Genomic DNA, 25,317 nt, shown 5'->3' on the forward strand with positions numbered 1-25,317 from the left:
CACGCTCTACCGAGAAGCAGCGAGTGCCGTACGGCGCGATACTGGCGCAGTGTACAGCTCTACAACGTGTACGTCATATTCTTCGTCACGCTCTCCGTGTTCCCCACGGTGCACTCCGGTGAGTGTGTTAGCACGGTGCTAGTGGCGCCATCTATCCAGGGTCGTAGTCGCTACATTACTGACACGCTCTACCGAGAAGCAGCGAGTGCCGTACGGCGCGATACTGGCGCAGTGTACAGCTCTACAACGTGTACGTCATATTCTTCGTCACGCTCTCCGTGTTCCCCACGGTGCACTCCGGTGAGTGTGTTAGCACGGTGCTAGTGGCGCCATCTGTTGATCGAATTCGCCATAGGGTCTTTACTGTTAGTGTCGCTTCATTTGCTTTAAAGAGCTTTAAAGTTTACGAATCATTTAGTATGAGATTTAAATAGGAAAATAGTTATTAATTAAAAATGGTAACTTATGTTTAGACAAAAAACAAAAAAAAAAACGTTAATAAAATGCATAAGTATTTTATTCAGTATGATTATAAAAATATATAATCAACATATTACCGTTTCATCGTTTGGCACAATCTTCTCAAATCTAAGGTTCATATGTAAGATGCTTAGAAAACTTCCATACCGTGATGCACCATATTAGTGGCGCCATCTCTTGACAAGTTGCGGAATGTCACTAAACCAATATTTATCGTCACTGTCCATGTTCCCAACGGTGCTTCTCGTAAGATTTTAAAATACTTTTATATTACATAGGGACTGCGGTAATCCGACGGATCCGCTAAAAAAGGAGTAGTTAGAAATGAAAAAGAAATAATGTTATTAACATTTATTCGTCACACTTTTTTGATATCATATGTACGTACATAGGTGAAATATACTCCCACTTTTTAATGTGATGTCATTAAAGATATGATGATGTCACGTTTCAATCGGTGGGTAGATAAAAGCTTTATGCAACTCATGTGGATTTATTCAATAAATTTGCATGCGTGAAAATACTGCGACATTTATGCTATGTACACGTACACACGGGCGGTTAAGTGACAGCGGTAAAATAAAAGCCTTGATATATCGAATAGCGATTAATGGTGAGAAACCGCCCGTGTGTGCTTAGCCTTAATATACCTTTAATACTGTATTTTAAAGAAGTTTTATTCCTTTTTACACGCTATGAGAGGGATAAAAGTATTTTTGAAATGATTTTGTAACGGAAACAGGTTTGAAACAATATAATACGATGAGCTATGAATACGAAATGATATGCAAATGATTTTGTTATATTTTTTTTTGTTTTATAATAGTTACAATTCTGGCACGTGTAGCACACATGGATATAAGCCATTTTTTTAACCGACTGTAAGAGGGCAATGTATTTTGAGTGTATGTATAACTTATTAATTGGCTTGCCTGCAGCCCAAATGGCATGACGGATTTTAACATTAATTTTGAAGGTGGTAGAACCCTTTGTGGTTCGACTCCGGCGGCACCACCGCCACACCTATTTCTACCTAATAACAGCAGTGTTAGGCGCTGCTGTGTTCCGGTTTGAAGGGTGTGGTTAAGGGAGATAGACTTTTCCGAGGCGTTCCAGCTTAGTCCTCAGGGGTAGCGGCGCATCTGTGGCCGACCTCAGGTAGGAATATCTAATCCTATCTGGGGTTGATTACAGATGTCCATGGGCGGCAGTAGCCACTTACCATCAGGTGGACTGCATGCTCGTCTGCTACTCTCATATTATAAAAAAAAAAAAAAAAAAAAAAACATATGTGGTATCGTTTGATTCGTCTAAATTATTAGAGCAACATCCTTACTATTCCTTACTAATATTATTAATCCGAAAGTAACTCTGTCTGTCTGTCTGTCTGTCTGGTTGTCTCTTATTCGCGCCCAAACCACTGAACCGATTTTAATGAAATTTTGTACAAAGATAGTCTAAAACCCAAGAATGGACATAGGATAGTTTTATCCCGGAAATCCTACGGGAACTAGGGATGGCGATCTAAGATTGAGTAATCGGGGAATCGATCTTTTGGACCAAAAAGTCGATTATTTTAATCGATATTAGTAAGGTAGTAGTCGATTTACGATTCAATCGTAAACTATGCATTTGAACAAGTGATGATCTTTAGCAAAGTCCATGAGCCCACGAAGGTTTCAGAGTTGGTACTACCAATTTTCGCCAGATGTCATTCCAAAGAAGGTACGAATTTTCACTTTTATGCATATTAGTATGTTATATTATTTTCTTTTAAACGCGGGCGAAGCCGTGGGCAAAAACTAGTAGACTATAATTTTAAGCACTAGGTTTTTTGTTTCATTGTATTTTCTATTTCATTTTTGTAAGTCATCACACCAAAGAAGTATAACTTCTTAAGTCTTAACTATTTTTTACAGACGTGAAGCCGGTGACGCCAGGGTTCCTCGGTAGTAACTTTGTGCGGCTCACTTGCTTCCTAACCTTCAACTTCACCGCCATGATAGGTAACATCACAGCGAGTTTGTGGCAGTTTGTGAGTATATTTTTATATATATTTTTTTGTTTTTGGCAAACGAAGTTTATAGGATTCAGTGCGAAATGACAAATAATTGACCAAGTGCTAGTCGAACGTATGGTTTTGTAGCAAATTTTTATTTGTTCTTTATTTTTAGTATTAATTAATGCATTGTGAAAATTTGAACTGTACACGTAGTATGAGTTTTTACGTTTGCTCGAAAACGTTCAACGTTTACGTATTCGCGCATACAGCGCCCACGTGGATCGTATGGGAACTAAAATTCAATACCCAATACCACCCAATACGATTCAATAGATGAAGCAAAAATTCCGAAAAATAGCGGTTTTTTGTATGGCGGTGGAGTATACAGGGTGAATTTTTCAAATAGGCCTTTAGGGCCAAATCCGAAACTATAAGGATTAGCGAGAATTTCATCCTTATAAGCAACATTATAAGATAGTGGAATAATATAGAGGACGTATTTTTTTTCAAGATGAACTCGTTCGATTCCTGGCTAGGGAAAAAGTTATTTAAAAAAAGTAATAATGCAGTTTTAGTTTTTATCAAACTCGGCCTCGTAAGTCCTTTCAGTATTATTCGCTAGCGCTAGCCAAGCATTAGATGGAAACAGCTTATAAACAGCTAAGGTCTTACCCCGTGAACAACGAAGGTAGATAGAGAGGGGCGGTTTTATAGTTGGTACAGGTCGCTACCAGGTCAAGTCCGACATACGGGGTCCACAACTTCACAACAATAATATTTCTCTCAGAATAAAAAACATATACATACGTACATACATACATACATACATACATACATACATACATACATACATACATATATACATACATACATACATACATACATACATACATACAAACATACATACATACATACAGAACCATTTTTTAAATCCGTAAATCTCCTATTTTAGCCCAATCCCCGCTGGTTGGCACTGTTCACGTCTGTACGGTTCCTGTTCATCCCGCTGTTCCTGCTCTGCAACTACCACCCTGAGAACCGAGTGAGGACCTTGCCAGTGTTGGTCAACGACGACTTGGTGTACTGGTTCCTGTCTGCGCTGCTGGGTTGGAGCTCGGGGCACGGTAGCTCGTTGGGCATGATGTATGTTAGTGGGTGAGTTTGGAATATGTTTTTTTTAGTTATATATAAAATAGTAAATAAACAAACGCTTTCTACACTCACAGCCCCACACTAGGATTCCCTGTATCGTGGGTGCCAATACACACAGACAAATACACAAACACCCAGACCTAGAAACAGAAATCCAGAAATACATCATTTAAATTTCTGTCTGGCCGGGGATCGAACCCGGGACCCCCCTGCGCGTCAGATCGGTATGGTGACCGCTCCGCCGCGCGGGTCGTCAAAAAGAAATGCAGGTGCGGCAGTGTTGTCGCCGAATGTGGTAGTCGAACCACAAGGGGTTCTACCACCTTACAATCGACCTCATTATTATTGCCCGTAGACATCTGTAATCAACCCTAGATGATATTGGAGTTTTACCTGAGGTCGGCCACAGATGCATTGCTATTACCCATGAGGATTAAGATATAACTCCATAAGTATGTCGGTCTCCCTTACCACATCTTACAAACCAGAACACAGCAGCGCTTAATATTGCTGTAGTAATGTAAATAGGTGTGGCAGTGGTGACGTCGAAGTAACATATTCTTTTTACAAAATATTATGAACTCTGTAATCAAGTAAAACATATAGTATTAATACTTGGAGAAATTGAATTATCATACTTGCAGGAGGCACTGCCAGTCAAAATATATAAATGTTTTTATTTAAAGTATGCCCACTTCCCAACGCAGTGACTTGAGTGCTCAGTACTGTTGTCACATTATCACAGTGGGCACAGCGAAGCTTTACTAAAACACATTCAGGCTTGCTCAATAAGCTTGCGTGCACCTAAGTATTGCGACAAATAAAAATAATACAAGGTTCTTACTTATGAACATTACAATATTACAATAATTTAAACTTTATGTTTTTTTATTTCTATGTGTTGTATAACTTACAATAAGTTAATTGTTTCGTTCCATTCGTGTCCATAAGTATACACACACCTATTGTGAAAAGAATGTATTTGTATTTTAAAAATATACTAGCTGACCCGGAAACGTTGTGTTGCCATATGAATAAAAAAAATGTTAAGGGTGAACAACCCTTATCACTCACGGGTTTGAAAAATAGATAGAATATTTGAAACTGCGATGGTAGCGAGGTCTGTCGAATCCAATGTGAAACATTCCAAAATCAACAACTACTTACGAATTAAAAATTAATTAAAAAATCCTTTTCCCATGGACTAAATTGTGAATCTAAACCATTCTCAAGTCCCCTTGAACACACACAACAGATTTCATCAAAATCAGTCCAGTCGTTTAGGAGGAGTTCAGTGACATACACACGCACATAAGAAATATATATATGAAGATTTATTTTGAGTTTTTTCATCGTTCTAGCACGGTGGCACCTGAGCACGCGTCCACAGCTGGCATGTTGGGCGCCGCCACGCTGGTGACTGGCATCGTCGCCGGCATCACCTTCGGCGGCATTTGCCCGCAGATCGTGACACTGTCCGCCTGGAGCGCCATCTAGCGGGCCCTCTCCTACTTGCAGACCTTCTGGGATCTGCTCAGACGCTCGCTGTGATGTGACAGTGTTGTGACGTAGTGTGTAATCGCAGTTATGACGTCATCGCTAGTGTAGTTGTGTGGTTCGTGGATGAATGCGCCATTAAGTGTTGAAGTCACGGTGCGCGGTGCTGCCTAGTGTTGCCGGAGACGCGTGTAGTGACGTAGTGTTTCAGTGATGACGTCATCGCTATTGTAGTTACGTAATTCGTGGATCAAACGCCATTAAGTGGCGACTTCCACTTGGAGACAGGAGTATGTGTACGCTCGCTGCAGTGATGACAGGACGTCTAGTGTAATGAGTGATAAGTGTAATAGCGCCATCTAGCGGGTCCTCTGCAACTTGGAGATTGTCGAACGCTCGTAGAAGTGATGTGTAACAGTGTTACGTTGAGCGCCATCTAGTGTGTTCCTTCTGGAGATTGGTTGCTCGTCAGAATGTAGAGACAACAGTTGACAGTGTGTGATAATGTTGTGTCAAAGTTGGAGACTGGAGTTCAAAGCAAAGGTAATCTGACTGCGATAGCTTTATATGATTTATAACTAATATTATCAAGAAAATAAACATTTTATTGTGTAACGAATACTCACATTTTTGATGTTAAAATGTCTAATCTCTCGTTAAATCTTAGCTAGTTGAGTTTTTTGTGTCACAAAATATGGTCAGATTTGAATCGCTAATAAATAAGACTAAATATTCAATATGTTTTAAAAATATTATATGTAGTGTAACATTAGTTTTCTACATGTCATTGTGAGTATTCGTTACATAATGAAAGACAATAGCTATGTTGATGTTCTTACGTTTGCCCGATATCAACAGCATCTATGTGTATTGTCATACATATTATACATAGATACTTTTGATAAATTTTTGATACAGGTTACGTATATATTGTATATGTAAAACTATACATTCTTTTATACTTGCCGTGTTTCCACTATTGTTTCTAATTACCCATGCTTGCACAGTTTATGGAATTGCTTATACAATTGTTATTATTATTAAACTTATAGTGTACATTTTATCTAAAAATCCTTGACCGATATATTAATATAATTTTCAATCGAGTATATTGTTAACAGACAAATTATGAATCGTGACTTTATTACGGCCCTAGGAGACATGAGACTTTCAGTATAGGAAATTGGCGTTTTCTCGATTGCATCGCTTATGTATCGACTTGTTTAGTCGCAGTATCAAAAACGCGCGTTTTACCGACTAAAATTAATAATGCGCGTCTTTCGCGATCAAATGTTGCATCGAGCGTCCAAAAATAGCTGGGATTGGCACTGAATTTGTGTGTAGCGTTTGATCTCTATCAAATAGTAAATTATGTACCGATGGTCGAAGTCGCATGTCTGCTGCGGCCCTTAGATTGATGAAGTACTGCAAATGGCCTTATAAATGTGGAGTAACTAAAATAAAGACTCGTCTACATATAATTGTCCACACAACGTGGTTATAAACTACAGAGGCTGGTAAGTAAAGTGACCTCTAAGGTCTTAGACTCAGTTCAAGATTAGGTTAGCGATTCCATGTAGCTTTTACGTACAGCATATCGATAAGGAATGCACCGGATTTATATATATTATTGTTAAATTTGCAATTTCATAGAGTATATTATATTGTAGTTAGTACAAAACCGTTGGATATGAAATTTCGTTATTTTCAGCTTTCATAAGCTGATAGTGTTGCTATAAAATAAATTTAATTATGTATATCGCCAGTTTTGTATTTATATGTGATTGACTGCATTTGTATGGTGGGTTTTATTATTAATTGTTGTAAGGTAATTTTGGGTAATATTGGTGCTAGAGTTTACCCTGTATGATTGAAATATGGATAATTTGATTTGATGTCTTTATTTGGCAACATACACTATTATAGATAATTTTGTATGTGTATGATGGTGCCATTTATGTTCGCACGAGAAAACTTATATTTCTTTGGCGTATTTAGTAAAAAGTAAAACTAAAATTATAACAAATTCATTGGTACATATTGTATCATACTTAATAATTAAATTAACTTTATTTAATAATATTTTGAATTACTTTGGTAGCCGCATATACAAAACTTGCGACATTTACTATTCAACTTTAATGTGTCGATTTTAGATATTGTTTTATACAAATATTTTTCCCTAAATGCATCAAAAGAAGTATTACTTAAAAATATAGTACATATAGCCTGCATTTGATTTATATGGTTTTGCCCCAGAGCTGATATTACCCAAAATTACCCAAATTATCCAAGCCCCCTAATTTTATCGTTAATTTAACGTCCTTAGTCGTAGGTATATCTGTTTAATATATTAATCCAAAGTGCTACTATAATTAAATGATTTGTAATAATAAATTTGGCTAAAAATTTAATAATATAATGTTAGAATAAGATTTATATTGAGAGTGTAATTTAAAATGAAGGAGCGCACAGTCTCGATATAATAATATATTGTATAATAATAATGTGACATACAAAAATATAACTAACATAGACTAGAATCTGGTGCCTGTTGGTTGATTTGATATCACCATTTTAATAAAATAAAAAACCTAAGAAAATATTTATTTTACGTTTGTGGTCAGTTCGCAAACAAAAATTTTGTGTGGTAAATGATGTATTCATTTATAAGGTGGTAGAACTTTTCGAAGATCAACTATGGAAGTATGACTAACTTACCTGTTTCTGCCTGATAACACAGTTGTAAGTGCTATCGTGTTCTTGTTTGGAGAGTGTGGTAAGGGAGAGACTTACTAGAGTCGTCACTTGACATCGGATAGAGTGTAAACTCGTTAAAATGTGTATGCCAAAGATATAAATCAGTAGTGCTAAAGGTAGAGGAAAATATATCCTTTATGTAAAAAGTACCTTATAAGAAAATGCAATGAAATAAAAATTTAATTCAATCAAAGTCACAGTCAGAATCTATCTATTACAATATACTTATGAAAACATCATTTACATACAAAATAAGTGCAATTACAGTAAATTCACAAATTATAACATCAATTGTTTGACAGACTGATGTACTAACATATTTATGCTTACACCGATTGGTTCATATAGTTATTTAAGTACCTTAGTCTTTGTTAACGGGTGTAAATTATGCATTTGACTCGTAAGTCCTCAATTAATGCTACTGATATTACAACTGCATTTTGAACGAATAATAAAATTGATGATTATGCAGCTGGTTACGATCGAGTTATACAATTTTAGTTTTATCAAAAGAGCTTTGAGCATTTTTAGCTATTATGTACTTTCTATTTCCGGATTTGGCCATCCACATAAGTTAAAAATTTAATAGCGCATATATTTACAAAATTTGTTATGTTTTACAGTTTTATTGATCATTTTCAGTTGTAATAAAGGATTATTTTAAGTCAATTGTCTATTAAAATAAATTGTTTAAAACAATCTGCAGCTGTAAGTTGGTAAAGTATGATTATTGTCTGTCCATTGATTTTTGGGAATGTTTTTGATATTTGTGGAATGTTTTGATTCACATCCTATAACTGTTTAATTAGTAAAATTGTGTGAAGAAAAATATAAGCTCGTATGACAACGCGTAACATGATTGGTCATCACCTTTTCTATTTAGCTGTGTCTATCTCTGCGAAAATATTATGTTTACAACACATAAAAACCTACACCTCTTTCATTATCTTTTTTAAATCGTCACTTTTCAATCGATTTTTTCTCGTATATTTAAAAACTATTCTAATACTTTTTTCTTGTTCTAGCCTGGTATTTTAATTTTCATAAAGCTCATTTGCAAAATATAGTGCAGCGTTATAGACAAACATTTTATTTCCCAGTATGTAATGGTGAATCAATTCTGTTACGTCTTGTCAGCTGAGTTTGTTTTTTCCACGTAGTCCATATTTTCTTTAAAATAATTGTATAATGACTTTGATTATCTTTTCTATTAATTATATTGTATGTTCAGATTCCGTGACGTTCAGAAACTACATGTGTTCATTAGAGTGACCAAATATTATTAACGCTATCAATTCAATGAACAAAATGAGTGTTTTGTTTGCATCGTATGCCAGCATTTTTATTTATTGGATAGTAAACGTTTTTTTTTTTATTTTTCGTTTTTTATTTGCAATTTCCTTTTGCCTTTTTTAATTAGCGTAGTTTTAGTTTTATTCTCTATGATACAAGCTTTATGCTCAGAAGTCTTTAATTTTAATGTACAACAGATTTTTTGCTGTAGATTTCATTGGAATTTATTATCATTATTTATGAATCTTTTGAATTCCATGGAAATTTGTGACAATAAAATGAATTTATATAAGTTATTTTTGTATTTTGGGCCATGAGATGATACTATGAAATTTGAGACAAAAAAATCTATCTACTTTAAGATAATCATGTTTTATTTTGCTTTTTACTTCATTTAAAATCTTTTCACTTAAAACCTCGTCACATTAATTATATTTTAATGAAACATCCAGAATTTAGAAACAGCAATTGGAGAAATGATGTATTACGTTAGGTAAACATGGGCAGGTAAGGTAAATAAGTACTACAGCCTGACGTCAATACCTTCTTCACTTTTTTATACAGTCACATATCTTCAAACATCATTTGTCCTTAGAATAATTATACATTTGAGTAGGTGCCTATCTATCGACATTCATAACTACATAAAGTATTATATAACATGTTAAATGATATTCATATTGATTAATATTGATAACAATATTTATATTACGTAACTGCAACGATGAATTATTATAAGAAGCACTCCTTTAGTGTCGAAGGCTGTGAAATAATAGCTTTAACCTTCCCAATGTAGATACCATGCACCTTTCCCTTTATATATTTCAAATGAAAAGTATTAAATAAGCAATAATTAGGTAGTATGGAGTGATTACTATAAATAAATAGGATGAAGTAATTTTGCAACAATTTATAGAGAAACGTAATGAGACTTTGAAGGATCCTTCGAGGTACTTGCCTTCAAAGCCACCCTGGAAGATCACTACCGAAACGATTTCAGTCGTATAACAAGTGATGTTCTTGTTTGAAGTGTGTAACGGAGAGACAAGACGCTCCAAGCCACTTATTATCAGAACTGCATGCAAGACATGTCAATAGTCAATAGCAAATTTATTGTCATATTACACTACTTCTCATGGTAAGTAGATTATGATGATACGTGCGAGATACGTTCTGTTTTGTTAGATCTGCATTAAAGTATGTGAGTGATTTCGTTTCATACGCGCATTGTGGAGATTAAATCATAGGCGGTTCGTTTCTAAATAGTAATGGCAGTACCTCTGTACACTTTGCACTTACCGTACCTCATATAAAGATTACATTTATCCCAAGCATTCGAAAGATATGGGTACATTTATGACTGACCAAGTTAACTACAGTTGTTGTGTTGTATTGCAGTAAATTCGTATATAATACTTTTCATTTGAAATCTCCCATTTTTCTCACCTTCGAGTACAAATTTAATTTATTCCTAAAGCCTTCTTGAGCCTTCAACATAGATAAATAATATGTATTAATAAAAGTAGTAATATATAATAACGTAGGTATTCTAATCTCTTTAATTTAGTCAAAAATATCACACAATGTTGTTGAGGTAAAATTGGGTAATATTATTATGTAATATATTGCTTTACTTTACCTTAATAAAGAATCTTACCATTGATTTTTTGTAATGTGAATTGTTCATTTCCTATCTTATTATTATTATTAAAATTTTAGATGTTATGAAGTATATAATAACGTTGTGTGATAATTTTGATAAAATCCCTACATTTCTAGATCTTTTGTACTTTCCTAAAATTTATAAACGTAGCCGAAGTGCTAATAAAATGAAATAAAGATATAACTCTGCTATAATTTATGTAGGTAACTAAATAAGTATTTTATTATAAGTTAATCCTGTATATAATAATATAAGGAATGTATGCGGAGGGTGCAAGAATATGGTAAAGTACTGTAAATAATATTAATTACCAATTACCCATAATTATTTGTAATTAGCTTAAGTACATTTTATAATTAAGATTATATTTGTGAAATTTTGCGTTATATGTTTGTAATAATTAATGTTATATTGATTGAGCTATTATAATTTTCATAAAAAAAACTTGAATATTTTTAACATTTTTTTATATTTTTAAGGGTTTTGTAAGTGAAAATATTAGGTAGGTACTTATTTGCTATGTTAAATATTTTTTATTATAATGAACATATGGCGACCATATTTTTGCACGCTAACTAAAAATATCTATACCTATTATATAAATTTGAGAGACTAAATGTTTACATAACATAGTTATAAATTTACCTTAGCATTATAAAGTGGTGTATTTCCATTATTTTATTAAATACCTGCTAAAAATAAAACAAAAAATGAATATAGACGTAATAACTTGCTTGGCTGCATTTTACAAAGATTATCTTATTTGTGACATGTTTTTATTTTGATGACTTTAATTCGAAAATTTTTATCGTATTAAAAAGTCAAACCCGTCGTCACTCCGTCAATCTATCTAATTTTTACCAAAGATCGACATTTGACGATGTCTAGTAAATCAAATTACCAATTTTTTACCTTTGGTAGACAAAATGTTGGGTTGATCGTTGATACTTTCGGATGATACTCCTCCAGAGGTATTGCCGGAGCGATATGACATGGGGCTCTTCAAAAAAGGTGCAAAAGGAGCCCTCCTTCAAAGCCGGCGATGCATTGGCGACTCCTCTGGTGTTGCAAACGTTCATAAGACGTTGCGACGTTGTACGTTGCTACTTTTCATCAGGTAGCACGTCTGCTTTATCGTTAGGCTCAAATTATAAAAAAAATGCTTTAAATCTGTTACCAACGTTTCTGTAGGTAAATATTTAGTCTCTCTAATTTTTGTCCATAAGTATTTTAGTAAAGTAGTATGAATTGTCAACTCTGTATCACTTTCAACTTTTGCATCCAATAATCTAGACATAAAATTACGTATTCTTAAACTTAACTATGTCTGAACTGATATTTATTCGGCAGGTAGGTATGTCAATCCTCTATACATTACATTAAATTGATTCACTATGTGTGCGTGTGTTACCCTTAGTGGGTATTTTACACACGACACACATGTATAGTCCGCGTAAAACGCTAGGCCGCTCTGGGGGCCTACCACCATCCTTTAAAAACCATTATAGTTCAGGAAAGTTTTATTTCAATATTGCATCAACATCATTTTGTTTCGTACCATGACCTCCTTACGGTCGTGGTACGATATTTCAATGTATGATTAAAATAATATTGTTTTAAGAGATGGTAGTAACCCCCCAGAATATAGAAATGAGTCGCGTCGGCATCGTACATAGCAAATTGTATGAATACACTTGCTCGCAACAACTTCAGAGCGGACAAGCAGTTTGGCGCGGACTATACCTGTTAATTTTTGATTATGATGTTATAATTTTTTAGCACTTTTCAATACAAGGCAAATGAAAAGATAGGCAAATGTTATTTAAAGGACATTTGTAGTTACTTACTAATTTATCGGATACCTGATAAAGCATAACGGATATCATAATAATGAATATAAATAAAAATGTTGTACGGATTTGGTATTTGTAACTTAAAACAGATTAGAAACTGTGGATGAAAAGGGCTCACAAAGTACTAGTACAAAATATGAGGTACTAGTCTTCGTAAATTCTAAAAACACTGCTATTATGGATACCTACACCGATCAGTATACTACTATAATAAATCACCGGAAATAAAGTCAAGTATTCCATATTTCATCCCATATTTTGTTCCCTAATATTATAACTATGTATGTGTGTATCATAGATAAGTAAAGATTACTCACTCCTAACAAGAAAATGTACCCAGTTTTGAGAATTGAAATAGTTGCGTAAAAAAGTTTTGCCACATCTCCGTGCTAAAATGTCCCTAAAATATTTGAAATTATTATTATAAATTATTTATTTAGTATGTAAATTACGCAGTATTAGGTATTTATTCGTAAATTTTCTGTAAAAATGTTTTTATTTGTCAATAATTCAAAAATAGTACATTACGATACGCGTGGCCAAAGTAGCCTATTTTTGCACGGCGTGAAGTTAATTGCTAAACGCCGTGCAGATAATAGGCCACTTATGTCACAAGTATCGTATACTATTTTATAGCTCGTGTGACATAAACCCGCTTATACTTGTCAATTGATATGAAAAATATGATAAATATTTTGAAAGAAAGGAAAACTTATAATAGATTGAAATTAAAATTATGAATTAAAAAAAAAAACAACTAAAAAGTGACACAACCAAAACCAATTAAATTTGATGTGAAGAAGTTTTGATTTAGAAAATTTAGTAATTCGTACCTAGTAGATTTTTGGGTTAAAAACTTTTTAGTTGGCCTATTCTATTATTCTGCTCTTGTGATAAAGGCAAATCTAACACCACACATAAGTAAAAATACATCAAGCCATTTAGGCTACATAAATACAAATCTTTAAATAGTTAATGGTGTCCAGACCAATGGCATATAGTAAGAACTCCGCCTAAACGTATTAAGGAAACATATGATAAGCAATCACATAAGGTATACTAGTGATACAGTAGAAAATCTATTATCCGGACCTCAGTTATACAGATACGCAATTATTTGGATTGCCAAACGTGAACAAGTAACTTTGTAATAACTGCAGATCAGCTATATTATGTGTCATATGTGCATTTAAATTCCAGAAAGCAGCCAAATCGCAACGGGAAAGTTACTATACAAACCAAAAACCCGATTGCTTAAAAATATAGCCTATGTTATCCCTGTAATTTAGATGAATCAACACATCATATGTTAAAGTTATGTTAGTCTTATGAAGTTGTTTAAGTTTGACAAATAATGAAAAATACATACGTAAAAACATACCTATAAACATACGTAAAAACATTACCTTCTTCAATCGGATCAAATAGCTTTTCTTCATAAACGCAATTATCCAAATTTTCGATACTCCGAACGCCGCACAACAAATAGTTCGCTTTATCAAGTTTCTACGGGAGTAGTATTATGGCTAATTTTGAAAATGATTCCTAATTTAAATATTATGTCCTACTTTGGTGTGTAGCGAAAATACACAGCCAAAACAAACAATAAAACTCGATACAGTCCAACAGTTAGTCTTATAGTAATGCTATTGCTTAGAATATACACAATGGCAAAAATATTTATAAATACGTCCAAAATAAAATATTAACATAATTATTGCTTTAAACAAAATACTCATTTCTCACTTTTAATTTTCAAATGGTATTTAAAAGTATGAAACGTTCATAGCGATGTAAATTTTTTACAAATGTGAGGGTAGTGTATTGATATGCGTACAGTGTAAAAATCGGCTACTTTGGACACGGAAAAGCGTGGCTAAAATGCGGGTTTAGGTCACAGAGTGCTATAAAAGAACTTACTATAATAAGCCATTTGCGGCTTCATTCAATTTCAAGGCGGCGAAGTATCTTTACTAATCTATGGTGTGTATAGGTAAGTGTCGGATTGACATGCTTATAGTATTTAAATTACTATAGTAAGTACTGAATACTCAATCAAAAACTACTTAAAATTTAACCTATGTAGATGAAATCTAACATTGTGACAATAATAGTTACCCTAACATCCGATCGTAATCGTATTTTTCCACTTTTCCACATTATATAACAACACTTGTAACTTTTCGCCACTCTTCTGATATGTACTGTTCGAAAAAATAAACAAAATTGAATGAAAAATGTCTTTTCTTCACTTTTTTGTGTTGTTTCTTTTAATTTTAATACTTTAGATGATTCCTAATGCATAATACGTATTATTATTAAGTAAATTAATTATTACAGATTTAACCGTAAAAGAAAACGAGAGGCAAACTTAATGTCTGCGAGTCGTGTGTAAAAAAACGTTTTTATAGATGTTATGTCTAGCAATTCGCACTTGGCCTGATAGGAAACCGATGAGAAACATGGGGCAATAATGAATTGACGAAACTACAGCTGTTATATTATAATTAATCTATAATTGGACTTGATTGACTTCAGGGTGTTATATTTTACGGTTTTAAAGATAGTAGAACCCTTTGAGGTTCGACAGCGGTAGGATTATCACCATCATCACCTTTGATGACATATCCTATGTTAAGGCTAGACGATGCATCTTAACTTAGTCTCAGGGGCAAGAAATCACCTGTGACCGACCTGAGGATTAAAAACTTGTGAACGGGTGAACTGTATAGTTGTCGGGCGAAATGAACCATTTTACATCAAGTGGACTGAGCGACAATAACAGGTGGACTGCAATTGGTTTTTTTTATTATTATTATTATTTTTTTATAATATAGGAGTAGCAGACGAGCATGCAGTCCACCTGATGGTAAGTGGCCGCTACTGCCGCCCATGGACATCTGTAATCAACCCCAGATAGGATTAGATATTCCTATCTAAGGTCGGCCACAGATGCGCTGCTACCCCTGAGGACTAAGCTGGAACGCCTCGGAAAAGTCTGTCTCCCTTACCACACCCTTCAAACCGGAACACAGCAGCGCTTAACACTGCTGTTATTAGGTAGAAATAGGTGTGGCGGTGGTGCCGCCGGAGTCGAACCACAACGGGTTCTACCACCTTCAAAATGTATCCTTCTTATATGGAAATTCGAAAGGCAATTAACAGCGGAGACGTATGCTGCGTAACGTTACGTGTACGAACTACGTAATTTTCATCTGCTTGTACATATGCAGATATCTTGTTACCTATAAATATTTATCCACACATATGTGGAGTGGTATCACGTTCAATACCTGCGTCTTATATAGAGGGAAAGTTGAGGAAAGCCTGCAGAGTTATAGGTCAATATCAATAAAACGTTTATGTGTGTATTGTTATATGATCGTGCCTGTAGAACAGTCATTATGTACGTGACATCCTAATACTAAAGGTTGGTGGGGCTCAGTGGTATAGTTAGTTATTGGCGAATGCCGTGGTATAGCAGTTATAGGCAGAGCCGGATTAACCTTAAGGCAGAGTAGGCAATTGCCTAGGGGCCCAGGATCGACACGGGCCCACTGCAGTCCGCAAAAAAAAGTTTTATGGATCGAAAATGATAATCAACAATACTATTCTTTTTTTTTTCAACGCATGTAACACTTTATACATACAGAACCATCTAGTCTTCGTGCCTATATCGGGATTTGTATTCAGGAATGTAAGTAGAAGGCAAAACAATACATCACATGATTTAGTCAGTCCGAGTAGATAAAGAAAAGGGGCCCGAAAATTGTATTGCCTATAGGCCCATACAGGGTTAATCCGGTTCACAAGGTGTCAGGTTCGGTACCCGGTCAAGTATACATTTTCGATTATCTTTCCTCCCTTATTGTCTCCCAGATTTTTTGTTGTCGTCTGCCCTGTGTGTGGCCATGACAACCACGACACGGAATATAGCAGGGCTACGAAAATGTTAAAAATAAATCTTATATTTAAAATTCTTGTGTTACAGTGTTAGTTAGCGTACTACTCTGAAACGGCTTTACCGATTTTCACCAATCTTATATGCATATTCAGTAAGTCTGGAAATCGGCTACTATCTATTTTTCATACCCCTAAGTGATAAGGGTTGTTCACCCTTAACATTTTTTTATTTATATGGTAACACAACGTCCGCCGAGTCAGCTAGTGATTAAATAAAATTCGTCGCATGATTGATGATAATACATTCCTTCAAATGGAGTCAATCGAATCAAATCATATTTATTTGCATTTCAGGATTTTATTCATATACGTGAAACTGTTTTGATAAAGAAACAATCGTTGACTTATATACGTTGAAATGAATGACGGAGTCGGTACTAATACGCTAATTTTCGATCTATCAATTAGTAATAATGTAATAGAATAACAAATAGGCATCCAGTTAATCTTACGTGAAGTTGTCGCGTTGCTCATGGAAATTTTGTCATCAACCTAAATTGTGCTTCAGTCCTATCTGAGGTCGAATATACATAAGTAGATCAAAATTAACTTTCTATAATTAGCATACTATTAACTAGTCTAAGTCTATATCAAATTATACTTTTCACTGTAGCTAAGATAGAAATCGTTATACCTGCCTAAATCGGAGAGAAAAGGATTATGATACCTTTTAAGTATTAATTTATTTTCTAGTGCTACTTATAAAGTAATGAGGGCCTATTACTCATCCATTCAGGAGTATGAGTAGGGTTAAATTTAATAATTCTTTATTATCCTATCAACATTTGCATACAGTAGGGGAAGCAATAATCAGATTCCAAAAACAACAGTCCATTTATTGTGTACAATAAATAATAATAAATATTGTTAATAAATAATCTTTTTACACGCTATCCGATCGTTCGAGTGGACGTCCTTACATCATATCGATCATCCTGGTGCTTCATTATTTACATAGAGGTAATCGGGTTCTTTAAAGCTTCAGTAGGTGGGTGAGGAAGATGACGACGATGACGAGGAAATGGAGGAGACGCTGGAGTAGCTCGGGGACTGGTTCGAAGCTGCTGCGGAGCTCGAGTCACCAGGGTAGTACGAGCTGTACGCCAGTTGGGAGGGATCCCACACGCGGGCGTAGGGGCCAGAGCTGGCAGGCTCCCACTGCGGGCTGTAGGAGTCCTGGGGAGCAGCTGGAGTGGACGCGGGCGTGCCGTACTGAGAAGCAGGTGGCCCGTATTGTGGCGCTGGTGCGTCAGTCGCAGTCACCATCATTGGCATAGCTGTGGATTAAAATCAAAATATGAATATTCGTCATAAAGTTACGAAATATTAACAAATTTCTGGTGTTTTTGGTTTATACCTCCTTTCTTCATCAGTAAGTTGTAGACGAGGAATCCGACGACCAAAGTGATGGCTAGTTTGCTGAGGATGAGCGCCTTCATGGCCTTGATACCGATGATAGCTACGAGGATCGGCATCAGAGCCTTCATCTTAAGTTTCAGAAGCAAAAGAACTGGCAGCAGGAGCTTCTTCTTCAGGATGCCGCGAGCTGAAAAAGAACTAAATTTAGTTTCTTCCTTACATTTTTCCATTAAACTTTGTTACAGTTCTTCTGCAATTACCTTCACCATTTTCAGCTTCGGTTTCAGGGAAATCGACATCGAAGCCTCTGTCCGCGCGGTACGAGACTTCAGCTCCTTGGAACAGGAACTCTGGCAGTTGGAACCTGAACTCGTTGCTGTTCAAGACCCTTCCAACTCGGTCGAAGATGACTTTGTCGATGTTCTTCTCATCCAGAGCGCGCGCCGACTCCGAGGTCACTCCGAGCTTCGTATCCAGGAAAGATAGAACTTTCACTTTGAGACATGACATTGGCGATTCCGTATCGAAACAATCACTGATAACACTGTTCAGGAGATCATCACTTGTACTCAAACGCGAGGTCTGAATTTCATTGTCCTTAATGGTGTAACCGTGAACTAGGGCCGCGGAAGCCAGGAGGAGACACAGGCACTTCATTTTCGCAATTTTCACTTTGTCATTAGATTTGATTAATTAAACGTTCGGCGCGGCCGGTTAATGGAGCAACAATGATTTAATTTTTCAATGGGCTTGGTTTTTATACGTGATCCTTTGGGCGGCGCGGCGCGAGGCTCGGGCGCGTGCCCGGAATAGGAATCGCTTTCATACTTGGCAAAGTATTTAATTTCATTTAAGAAAGTCCTGATGGTGAGAGTGTGTGCAAATATAATAATTATATTACTTATTTTTTGAATTATTCCTAGGATTCCAAGATACATCCCTTGCAATTGCAATGCGGGCGACGACAAAATGAAACAAAGCAAAAAAAGGACATAAATACGAGTATCTTAATTTTTTTAATTAATATTGGGAAATTCAACGAACGCTGGTCTATGTACGCCATTTTTTTAATTATTTTTGAAACTTGTAATAACTTTGAAATTCTAATACACTTTGCTGACACCTGCATCAAGTGCACCAATGAGCATTGTTAGTCAATAAATCAAGTGTTGGTCATTTGATATGCGAGCCTGTGTAGCTCTCACTAGTGGATCGTACATACCAATCAATCAATTCGACTTTTGTTACATTAAAAATTCCACCGTCCACATTGTTGCAATAACTTTATATAACCTCCGCTACCTATTTTTGTTATGGTAACACCCGAATTTAAATTGGCGATGTGTTACACATGATAAAAATCTAGTCGGTGTTCTAACTACAATACGTAATTAATTATTTGCTTGTCATCCCCTTTTGCGTAATAACCTTCTGATGTGGATTAATTGTAGTGAAGTTGAGTTAATTTCAAAAATGAAGAGTTTTGTTGGAATTATGTCACGAAAATCTCACATAATCTAAATTACTGAGTACCGTTTTAGATTTCAAAATACGTATTCATTCGTGTTAGTTACCGGCAAACTGATATTCCACTACCGTTATTATCATCCCTCTCAGTAGAGGGAGGATAACAATTTGAAAGTTCCAGTACGAATTGCGGCTTAAGTTATTTCATACTGATTTTGGTTTCAGTTTTAGCAAATGTTTGGTAGTAATTTTCCTACATTCGTGTTGCTGTATGAAATCAGTCTTCTTTATATTTCTAGCGTATCTTTAATCTATGCAATTATTTTTGCAATTTCGTTATAAATTAAAAAAAAATAGAACTAATTTTTGTATCTGTGTACTAGGTTAATACGTATCTGAAACTAAAAATAAACGTTTTAAGTGTATTTACTACATTGGAGTATGTATATATTAATGTAATTAAACTATTTTTTTGACCAAATTACAACTTTTATTATTCCCGGGCAAAACACAAGTCTCCCGCCAAGAGCGTTCCTTTTATTTTTTTAATGTTAATGCATCGTGTAACGCATACAGCACATGCACATGCACAATCGTATAACGCATACAGCCATTAACTATAATAACGGGCACTAATTATTATAAAAATAACACATCATGAAAATAACACAAAATAATTCAAATAATAGTATAATTAAATAATTTGAATATTTATTTAAAAATATGATAACATCCGTTGTATATGTTTTGAACCATAACTACATTCTACAAAACATTCGTTACTAGATAGATACTTTATTTACTCACTATTTAAGCTTACAGACATTATGTAAAAATTACATTCTGTGGAAAAAGTGAAACCTATTGTTTAGCAAAAAGCTCGCGTGTATGTACTTATCCAACGCCATTATGTAATAAGGGTGGCGCCATCTTGCATTCACGATGCGTCAACGTCATTTGCATTTGCCGCCATGTCCGGATTGTGAAATTGCTATTTCACTTCCGTTCATGTGTTGCCAGTATCTAACTTTAAACATTCTTTTGCCGCCAATTTATTTGTTTACTTATTTTGTTAATTCTAAACACGATGGCTGTCATAAGTTATTGATTCGCCTTGGTTTCATTTTGTTGTGTGACATATTTGAATTTCGATACATCTGCGCGGTATAGAGTAGCGAAACTGTGTATTATTTATTAAAAAACCGTAGTAAATGGTAAGTACGAGTAAGTACTTCATTTAACGAACTTATGATTTAGTTATTTACGAAGAACAACATTTAATTTGCATATATACACATTTTAAAAGTACGATCCCAATGTAAGTATTATTATACATTATTTCTGAATTAATTGCATTTTTTTGTAAATCTCTATACAAAGAGGCGATATATGTAAATAGCGACTCTAAGATAAAACATGTATTGAATTTAAACAGGGTTAAAGTGCTCCATTGGCCAGAAATTATTAAGTCTAATCAGTACAAGACCAATTACCCTCATAAAAATAGTATTTTTACACTAATTAATGGATATAAATGTTGTGCATGGACATCTGTAATTAATCCCAGATTCCAACCTGATGTCGGCCACAGATGCGCCGCTACTCCTGAGGATTAACTGGAACGTCTCGGAAACGTATGTCTCCCTTATCCTCCAAACCAGAACACAGCAGCGTTTAACACTATTGTTATGAGGCAGAAATAGGTGTGGCGGTGGTGACGCCGACGTCGAACAACAATGAATTCTACCACTTTTTTATATTTGAGCCTAACGATAAAGCAGACGTGCTACCTGACGGAAAGTAGTCAACGTCGCCTATGAACATTTGCAACACCAAAGGAGTCGCCAATGCATTCCCGGCTTTGAAGAGGAGCTCTTTTTGCACCTTTTTGAAGAGCCCCATGTCACTTTCAAAGCTATCTGCGTATTAGTATTATTATCACAAGTTTTATCATTAGGTGTACTTAGGAAACAACGTGATAAAAATACGTGCTTAGATTTAAAAACAGATGTACACAGTCTCCTAATCGATACTAGGACAGCGTGCTAGTCTATAGCCTAATCCTGACATACTGAGAGGAGATCGGCGTCAAGCAGTGGGACAATAATGAATTTGATGATTACATTAAAGGTTAAATAATTTATTTCTGCTATTGATCTTATTTTAATGAATTGAAGGCGACTCAATGTTTTGTTTATTTTTATTTTGTTGTGCTATTTTTAATTTTTAATGTTTCGTTTTATATTTTAGATTTTAATACTGGCATGACGCTAAGCATAATATTCATAAAAAAGAAAAAGTAGTGAAAAAATCACCAAGATAAAAATTACTGAAATGTAAAAATTCTGTAGTGAGGGTTTGCTGAACAAATAAGTTCAAAATGTAGCTGCGCACTTAGTCGGGTTTTATTCTAAATTCGAGAACTTATCGGTGTTTTCTACGATAACGATTAGATTTTTAATACTTCGCTAAATATTATAGGTTTTAAGGTACACACCACAAGCAAAAAATTAACGACTAGATTCGTCCAATGATTAACTTATGTTTGTAATCAGCTCTTACGAAAAGAAAGGCTGATATTGTCATATAACACATAACATTAAGGACAGCCCATTAATCGTTAGGTATGGGTGTCAATCCGTGCTGAGAGTGGGTCACGAGGTGAGGCGCCGTCACATCCTGACCACCTGTTGAATCGCAATGAGGGTTTGTGAGCTGTGGTTTATGGAGTATGTGCCTAGTGGATGAAACTTGGCCTCTCGACCACGAAGTCCGAGGTACGACTGACTCCCAGGCTTTGATTTTTCGTAAAGTTGTGTGCGTATCAAAAATTAATTATCACTTGCTTAAACGGTGAACGAAAACATCGTGAGGAAACCTGCATACAGGAGAGATCTTAAAAATGCAAAGGTTCTCAAAGGTATGTAAAGACTTTATGAGAGGCGACCTATGCCCAGCAGTGGGACTGTAATGGATTGACGACGGTTTACGCTGACACATACCTACTTCGTGTGACAACTTTGAGAGTCGCTGAATTTACAAAGGGAGCATGTAATCCACCTGATGCTAAATGTTCATTTCCGCAAATGGACCAGATGTAGTCATAACTAGAACTGCAGCCCTTACGGTTTTACGGTTACCTCTAATTTTCAATCCCTAAGGACTAGTGTTTTTGTAATTTCGGGCTGATTAGGGCACCGTAGTATGATATGAGGTTCTTTAAAAAGGTGCAAAAAAGCACATCGAGGCGAGTTATGGAGAAGAGATTCTCCCTTAGTCTTAAAAGCGCCTTGCATCCTTAAAGGGTCTACTGCGCATAGGACTCCTTTTAGTGTGTGAGAGTTTTAGGCCCTAGTCCACCATGCTGGTCAAGTGCCAATGGTAGACTGCACACATCTTTGACAACTTTTTTGAGAACTCTCAGACGTGTAGGTTTTCTCACAATGTTTTTCTTCATCATTATAGTAAGTGAATAATTTCGAATACGCACATAACTTTGAAATATCAGAGATGTCTGGGATTTGAACCACAGACCTCCCGATTGAAAGGCCGAGTTTCAACCATTAGACAATCACACAATTTTATTGAAACGGTGTTACAGGTATATATTTGGAGGTGGTAGAACCCTTTGTGGTTCGATTCCGGCGGGACCACCGCCACACCTATTTCTGCCTCATAACAGCAGTGTTAAGCGCCGCTGTGTTCTGGTTTGAAGGGTGTGGTAAGTGAGACATACTTTTCCGGGGCATTCTAGCTAAATCCAGTTAAATGTATCAAAAAAGCGTGGAGTTTACTAATTGTTGTTATGTGGTAACCCGAGGTGGTCGTCATGGATGACGAACGTCACAAAGATAATGTAAATAGATGAGCCCTTGTAATATTTTTATAACCAGTCCCTCAAATATTTACTTGTTATTGTAAAATATGAACTTAAGTAAATCAAGGTCGGCCCTTGATCAGGATAGAGTTCTTTCAGCGCCCTTTAGTCGACGCTTTAACTGCCAAAAAATGTCAATGGCTTCTTGGTTGCAAAAATAATAATTCATATGAGTATCATGCCTTATATCAGGAAGCAGAAAGGCCTCACAGCAGAAGTACTGTTGTGTGTTGTTTAAAGGTCGAGGTATCTAAGTTGTTTACAGGTGGGACACCTGTAAACAACTTAACATCTGGGATAGCAACTAATATGCAAATTATATCGGCCTCTTGCAATAATTAGATCGATTTATAAGCGCCTAGGCAAGAGTAACTGTTTAAGATTAGATTTAATTAATAAGTAGATATAAGGCCAAATAAAAAATAGGCCACTCTATTTTGACTATAGATTAGTAAAGATACTTCGCCGCCTTGAAATTGAATGAAGTCACAAACGGCTTATTTTAGTAAGTTCTTTTTTTGAATTCTTGACAAATAAAAACATTTTTAGAGAAAATTTACGAATAAATAACTAATACTGCGTAATTTACGTAATAAATAGATAATTATTTCAAATATTTTAGGAACATTTTAGCACGGAGACGTGGCAAAACGTTTTTACGCAACTATTTCAATTCTCAAAACTGGGTACATTTTCTTGTTAGGAGTGAGTAATTTTTACTAATCTATGATTTTGACTATATTTTTTTATGTTCAATTTTATCATGTAACGCTAACAAAAAATGTTATGTTGAAGATTCGTTAAGTTTAGCATTATTAAATAATTAATTAAATTATAGCCTAAAAATCTACCTTTGCAGACGGTCCTACGACAGATAACCTAGTAGGTAGCCTAATTTTTCTGCCTAGGAATAGGTATATTCTATGTAATCCTTTCTGTGATTTGCTGCTGATGTTATTTCTGTATTCTACTACTGGACCTGTTGACTAGTTAGTACCTTTCCCTTCAACTGGGAGACGCCTGGAATCCACTTTATGCTACTTTATTACATGTTGGCTAACCTGTATGGAATGTTTGCAAACCATAAACCTTCCACAAACTTAAAGATTATTACTATGTATTGACAATCAACAACATCGGTTGCCTGGAGACTTAATATCCAACAGTCCTCCACCGCTATTTCCACCTACACCACCAGGCGCCGGCAGCATTTGGTCAAGGTGACGGCGCACCAGTATGCCATTTTCAGTTCTCACTTCATAATGGAGTCTACCTAATCTCAATAATTATCTATGGATGTAATGAAATATAAATACAATCGGAATATTGTTTGTTCAATTACATTGTATTTATATAAAACTAGTACGTGAATTACATATTTAATTTAATAAAAAATATACTTCTATTATAATAATATAACAAAAATATTAATTATATTACTCATAGATACCTTAATTGTTTTAGCAACTGTAACCTTATTGTAGGCACATGATATTATGTGCCGACATTTATTTTTATTTCGCACACGTAAAACTTTCTTATGGACAAGAGAGAATTGCAAAGTAGTTTTCTAATTCACTGCATTCTACTTTTCACAGTTTCACAGGAAGTGTCTTTGAAGTTTCTTTTTAATTATCGATATAAATTAATAGTGTGGCTTAAAAATCCAAGACTGTGGAATTAATATATTATTGAATTTAAATGTGAAATATTCGAAAGTCTAATAAAAATATATAATTTGTTAATACGTCATTACTACAAAAACAACACAACAAAAACTATTAATATTTTTATAGTATTTTATTATAGTATGTTTTAAAATTGAGACATTAAAAAAATAATTATGCTTTGGAACTAAAATTATTTTAGATTTGAGGAAAAACAGAAGAAGGAATAAATAAAAGAATAATATTATAATCAATGATTTATTAAAACAATAAATAACATTCAC

The 25,317-nt window shown here is 34.9% G+C and overlaps 2 protein-coding genes across 2 annotated transcripts in view; one reads left to right on the plus strand and one right to left on the minus strand.

The window, feature by feature from the left end:
• The window catches only part of Ent2 (Equilibrative nucleoside transporter 2), a 58,839-nt gene extending 49,575 nt beyond the window's left edge, over window positions 1-9,264 (plus strand). The window contains exons 8-10 of the mRNA XM_073078355.1: window positions 2,400-2,515; window positions 3,435-3,637; window positions 4,996-9,264. Of these exons, the coding sequence (XP_072934456.1) occupies window positions 2,400-2,515; window positions 3,435-3,637; window positions 4,996-5,131 (455 nt within the window). The 3' untranslated portion in view covers window positions 5,132-9,264. The remainder of the gene's footprint in view (window positions 1-2,399; window positions 2,516-3,434; window positions 3,638-4,995) is intronic.
• An 8,214-nt stretch (window positions 9,265-17,478) lies between these two features.
• On the minus strand, window positions 17,479-18,733 carry Osi20 (DUF1676 domain-containing protein Osi20). Its single transcript, XM_073076615.1, has 3 exons — window positions 18,283-18,733; window positions 18,021-18,209; window positions 17,479-17,940 (listed from the first exon to the last, which is right to left on the minus strand). Exons 1-3 carry the CDS (start codon window positions 18,677-18,679, stop codon window positions 17,645-17,647), a joined length of 882 nt encoding a protein of 293 aa, XP_072932716.1. The 5' UTR covers window positions 18,680-18,733; the 3' UTR covers window positions 17,479-17,644.
• Between the last annotated feature and the right edge of the window lie 6,584 nt (window positions 18,734-25,317).

This window comes from Epargyreus clarus, unplaced genomic scaffold (genome assembly GCF_041222505.1).
Source record: "Epargyreus clarus isolate Ecla_fem2 unplaced genomic scaffold, WU_Ecla_fem_2.2 ptg000002l, whole genome shotgun sequence".
Classification (NCBI taxonomy): Eukaryota; Metazoa; Arthropoda; class Insecta; order Lepidoptera; family Hesperiidae; genus Epargyreus; species Epargyreus clarus.